A 6000-nucleotide genomic window follows, 5' to 3' on the forward strand; every position below is an offset into this window, starting at 1 on the left:
TCGAGAGTGAGCGATTTGTGGACAGCTGCCCCATGTGGCAAACCACTGAACTGCCAAGTGGCAGCTTCTTTCTGATGTCCCTCTGGCTCTGGGCGGACCATTGGATCCTCTTGGACAGGAAAGGAGTACAGTGGTACCTCGGGTTAAGAACTTAATTCGTTCCAGAGGTCCGTTCTTAACCTGAAACCGTTCTTAACCTGAGGTACCACTTTAGCTAATGGGGCCTCCTGATGCCACGGCGCCACCGGTGCATGTTTTCTGTCCTCATCCTGAGGTAAAGTTCTTAACTTGAGGTCCTTCCTACTTCAGGGTTAGTGGAGTCTGTCACCTGAAGTGTTTGTAACCTGAGGTACCACTGTATTATCCACACAACATACATTTAAATCACACATTTTCCCCAATAGAATCCTGTCAACTGTGGGGGCGGGGTTTCAGCATCGTGGGAATTGCATCTCAGTGAGGGGTAAACTACAGTTCCCAGAATTCTTAGTAGGAAGCCAGGTGCTTTACATATTGTCAGCAAAGACTGGCACCATCTTTGCAGGGTTTCAGGAGGTGGGCATTCCCAGCCCTACCTGGAGATGCTTCTGCATGTAAAGCAGGTGCTCTGCCACTGAACTACGGCCCTTCTCCATTAACAGAGTAGGAACATAGGAAGCTGCCTTCTGCTGAGTCAAACCCATTGGTCCATCTAGCTCAGCATTGGCAACACTAACTGGCAGCGCCTGTCCAAAATCTCAGCCCAGGGTGGGGGCTCTTAACTGGAGGTGTCATGGATTGAACCCGGGGCCTTCCGCACACACAGCAGATCCACTACGACTGAGCATCTGTGTTGGAGACTTGGGGCGTGCTTACGTTGCTTAAGGTTCATTCCCCTGCCGTATATCCGTCCCGCTTGGAGAGAGCTTGTAATAATAATAATAATAATAATAATAATAATAATAATATTTTTTTATATATATACCGCGCTCCCAAGCCGAAGCCAGGCTCAGGGCGGCTAACAACACTAAAACAGTGCAACATTATAAAAACATTATAAAAATTAATTAAAATCAAAATTGATGGCAACCATAAACTAAAGTTTTGTAAAGATTGCCAAAGGAGGGAGTCAGGCTGCGCCCTGACCAAAGGCCTGGTGGAACAGCTCTGTCTTGCAGGCCCTGCGGAAAGATGTCAAGTCCTGCAGGGCCCTTGTCTCTTGTGACAGAGCGTTCCACCAGGTTGGAGCCGCAGCCGAAAATGCCCTGGCTCTAGTTGAGGCCAGCCTAACCTCTCTGTGGCCTGGGACCTTCAAGGTGTTTTTATTTGAAGACCGTAAGTTCCTCTGTGGGGCTTACCAGGAGAGGCGGTCCCGTAGGTACGAGGGTCCTAGGCTGTATAGGGCTTTGAAGGTTAAAACCAGCACCTTAAACCTGATCCTGTACTCCACCGGGAGCCAGTGCAGCTAGTATAGCACTGGATGAATGTGATCTCGCAGCGAAGACCCCGTAAGGAGTCTCGCTGCGGCATTCTGCACCCGCTGGAGTTTCTGGAGTTTGTTCTTGCCTTGCACCCTCTGACCACTCTCTGACCCCCTCCTTTCCGCAGGCTCAAAGACCTCCAGCGAAAGCAGTGGCTCGCCCTCGAACTCCCAGTCAGTGGGTGCCTTAGATGGGTCCAGCTCCCCGGTGCCCTTGCCCAGCCCTGAGGAGCGCTGTGCCGCCCTGCGCGAAGAATTTCTGGCTTACCGCCGGCGCCGGGAGGCTACTCAGCAACGCCGCCAGAAGCTGGGCTCTGGCCGGAAGCCGGGGGACGAGCGGTTTGAGCAGGCCACCTTGTTGTGAGGGGCCCCCCAACAGCCTAAGCTGGCCACGTTGCCCCCCGACACGCATGCCGTGAGGGGGACGGTGTCTCCATTTTCACCACGCTCCTGTCGAGAGACAGTGCCCTCTAGAGCTAACCAAGGGAACTACATCCTGCGCGGAACAGCTACTAGCTCCAAAGACATGAAGGGGAAGCCTTGAGGCTGACGTAGGGACCTTCTTAACCCTGCTGGGAGACGATATGTTAAAACTACTGGTGTTTTGATTTATTTTAAAGCTGATGCTGGGGTGGGGTGGAATTTGGGGGGGGGGTACTGTTTTGTAAAACGGGACTTTGAAAAGAAAAAACGAAATTGAACTGAGTCTGGTGTCATGAGTGTCGAACTGTTATGCACCATCCAAACACAGGAGGGTAAGCTTAAAGGAGCCCCAAGGTTGGCAGAAGTACAAGAAAAATAGCGGGGGGGGGGAATCCCCAAGGAGGTTGGGCTGGAAGTCGCCAAAAATAGCCCAGCGAGGACTCAGCCTGCTCAATTGCCATGGAATGCTGTTATGGGAAGGAACGGGAAAACCAGGATGTAGAGGATGAATGGAATGGAATAGCTTGGAAAAAAAGGCATGACTGGCTGCCCGGACCACTAAACTGCAGCACTCCATGCTGCAACAATTTGTTGCGAGACCCAGAAGTCCTCTCCACCCCCCATTACACTGCATGTGAGGGTGCTCAATTTAAGCTGGAGAGAAAAAAATGTTTCCTCGACATTCAATATAATAATAATAATAATAATAATAATAATAATAATAATGGGGAAACTCAGCCAGATGGGCTAGGTATAAATAAATTATTATTATTATTATTATTATTATTATTATTATTATTATTAATTTATTTATACCCCGCCCGTCTGGCTGAGTTTCCCCAGCCACTTTGGGCAGCTTCCAATCAAGTGTTAAAAACAATACAGCATTAAATATTAAAAACCTCCCTAAACAGGGCTGCCTTCAGATGTCTTTTAAAAAGAAGACAGCTGCTTATTTCCTTCACATCTGAAGGGAGGGCGTTCCACAGGGCGGGCGCCACTACCGAGAAGGCCCTCTGTCTGGTTCCCTGTAACCTCACTTCTCGCAATGAGGGAACCGCCAGAAGGCCCTCGCCGCTGGATCTCAGTGTCCAGGCTGAACGATGGGGGTGGAGATGCTCCTTCAGGTATACAGGACCGAGGCCGTTTAGGGCTTTAAAGGTCAGCACCAACACTTTGAATTGTGCTGGGAAACGTACTGGGAGCCAATGCAGATCTCTCAGGATCGGTGTTATGTGGTCCCGGTGGCCACTCCCAGTCACCGGTCTAGCTGCCGCTGTATCTTCGGAAATAAATCCATTTCACCAGTGCGCTTGCAAGAGCCTGTAAAACAAATAGCCACAGAAAGGGCTGCCCACCATGTTGTTCTTATCTCCCCATTGCCCCATATCTGCTTTAACCTTGGACGGGAGTTGTCCACTGCTCCCTATGCAAAGAAGCGGCAGGATGACCCGTCCTCCAAGGGGAGGCTGCCTGGTTTCTGCACAACTCTCAGCGCCTTTCATTCAGAGAGGGACACCTAGAATAGCAAAGTGCATGGAAGTGCAACAGGTAGGCCAGGTCGTTCTGGACCTTCGGTGTTCTAAAAGGGAAACTTTATTGACGTCAGCAGCATTGCATTCAGGCAGCAGTCCAATACTTTGCTCATCAGAGTCAATTTGGGCGGCGTGTTGGAAGGGAACCAGGGCTTTAAAATAATCTCAAAGGGATCTCAGTGATACTCAGTTGTCCAAAAACCACAAAAAAAAGAAACCTGGAGCCAGTCCTGTGCATTACCGTCTAGAAGCGCCTCTGTAGCCTAACCTTACCATAATAGCCTTTGAGCAAACAGATCCAGATGCATGCTCACTGACCAGGTCTTCAGGAAGCGACTTTGAATGTTGACGCCTGTCTCCAAAGCAGAGAACTGTGATGCGCTGCCTAGGGTCGAGTTACATCCGGTTTCTCGAAGCTACTTGGAGTGTTGAACAAACAAGACAGAAAAGCAAGAAACAAGAAAAACCACTAGGAGGTCTTTCAGAAGAATGAACTAGTTGGGCAGTCCAGATCGCTTCGGAGATTGCTCGTGGGCTGGATGCAACATACACTCACGCCCCAAGCGCAGAGTGTGCCAAAAGGGCCGTCCTTCCTGGTGGGCCCTACCCCAATCAGATTCTGCATCCCGGTTCCCTGCAATTACAGTTGTTGAGCTTCTGTTCAGAGTGGCTTCCCCACAGACCATCCAGGGTTAAAAAGGAGGTTGATGACCCTGTGCTGAAAAAATCCTCTCTGAGCTTCCTTTTTTCCCAAATTTGGCCTTTCTCTTGCAAGTCACATGGCCCCAAGGGGCTGAATTCTAGGGAAGAGTCCCTGCAGGGACGCAGTTGGAGGGAAGGGCAGCAACAGGCACAGTAATGCAAGCAGGAAGGAGCAGGGAGACAGAGGATTGTGTGCGCAGGGCGTTCTGCTTACGATGAACCAAGGGAGCAAAGCCGGTGAATTATTCCAAGGCAGCTAGGGATGGGCAAATCTCTCCCATTCTGGTTTCCTTTCCATTTCTTCTTACATTGTTAAGTCCAGCCCTCCACGTTTCTACATCAGTTTGCAAATTCTTTTTTAAGTCCCCATGAAAATTTGTCAGCATTGTGAGAATCTCTAAAATGCACATTTTGCGTGCAGTATACACATTTTAGCAAGCAATCCTTGTGCACTCGCTGTGCACATTTCAACCAGTACGCACATTTTTGCACCCATTACTTCGTTGGAAAGGTAAAGGTAAAGGTACCCCTGCCCGTACGGGCCAGTCTTGCCAGACTCTGGGGTTGTGCGCCCATCTCACTCAAGAGGCCAGGGGCCAGCGCTGTCCAAAGACACTTCCGGGTCACGTGGCCAGCGTGACATCGCTGCTCTGGCGAGCCAGAGTTGCACACGGAAACGCCGTTTACCTTCCCGCTAGAAAGCGGTCCCTATTTATCTACTTGCACCCAGGGGTGCTTTCGAACTGCTAGGTTGGCAGGCGCTGGGACCGAGCAATGGGAGCGCACCCCGCCGCGGAGATTCGAACCGCCGACCTTTTGATCGGCAAGCCCTAGGCGCTGAGGCTTTTACCCACAGCGCCACCCGCGTCCCTCTTCGTTGGAAAACAGCACTGCAAAATTCAGAGAAGTGTGACTTTCGAAGGACGACCATGTTTCAGTTTGCATGTTGTTTCAGGAAGTGGATAGTAGGTAGATTTGCCTTTAAACTCAAACAGAATCAAAACTCTCTCCTGTCCCAACTTCTAGACAGCCTGCTTTGCTTGTGGGGAGGTCAGACAACAGCTGCATTAAGTCATCGCCACCCCTCACTTTGTCACTTTCCTTATTGCAAAAAGTCTGTTTTCAAGAGGGAACATGGTTTGTTGTGCAAGAACGCAAAAGGATTTTTAATTGTGCAACCTGAATTTGCTGGTATGGTTGAATTTCATGTGAAAATGGTGACAGCCTAGAAAGCCCCTAGCACTAGTGTTGCTGCCCAGTAAGGGAAACCTTAAGTTGATGAAACATATTGCAATTGATTGCTCAGATCTGCATTAGTTAGCATCACCTTAGGTGATGTGGCACCCTGCGGATGTTATTAGACTCCAACTCCCATCAGTGCCATGCAAGACAGCTAATCTTTTTTTATAATATTTTTTTAATAATATATTTTTATTGATTTTTAAAGTTTCCAAAAAGCATACAACATATTTTCTTATCTTATACAATGTTTTGGACTTCCATCAACCACATCTGAAGATTTTTCAGTCTTTATCACTTAATCTGCATTTCATTAGTTTCACTATTACTTTTAATAATCCTTCACTAATAATTCTCTTCATACTTTTCTCTGCAATGTTTCGCATAGTCCTCCTTACAAAACTTCTTGCAACCCTACTAGCGTAATCTGTTGATTACAATTGCTTTTCAAATAATTCACATACTCCAGTCCTCTGAGAATCTCTGATCGCAGGTTTCGAATCCTTCTGTCATCTTATCTAATTCTGCACAGTCCATTAATTTCATCTGCCATTCTTCTTGTCGGTAGTTCTTCTTGTTTCCATTTCTGTGCCAATACATGCAGGACAGCCAATCAATTTGTTTTGTTTCCAGTCAGTTCAC

General features: G+C 48.4%; 1 protein-coding gene across 6 annotated transcripts in view; it reads left to right on the top strand.

Moving 5' to 3' along the window:
• IGSF9 (immunoglobulin superfamily member 9) overlaps positions 1-2072 on the top strand; it is a 65993-nt gene extending 63921 nt beyond the window's left edge. For 5 of the 6 annotated variants that reach the window (XM_081891305.1, XM_081891303.1, XM_081891308.1 and 2 more), the window contains exon 21: positions 1588-2071. In XM_081891305.1, the coding sequence (XP_081747431.1) occupies positions 1588-1823 (236 nt within the window). In that variant the 3' untranslated portion in view covers positions 1824-2071. Of the gene's footprint in view, positions 1-1587 lie in introns of all 6 variants that reach the window. The other variant, XM_081891306.1, reaches the window with a different exon arrangement.
• Positions 2073-6000: the final 3928 nt, after the last annotated feature.

Source organism: Podarcis melisellensis (genome assembly GCF_964234715.1).
Source record: "Podarcis melisellensis genome assembly, chromosome: 16".
Lineage (NCBI taxonomy): Eukaryota > Metazoa > Chordata > Lepidosauria > Squamata > Lacertidae > Podarcis > Podarcis melisellensis.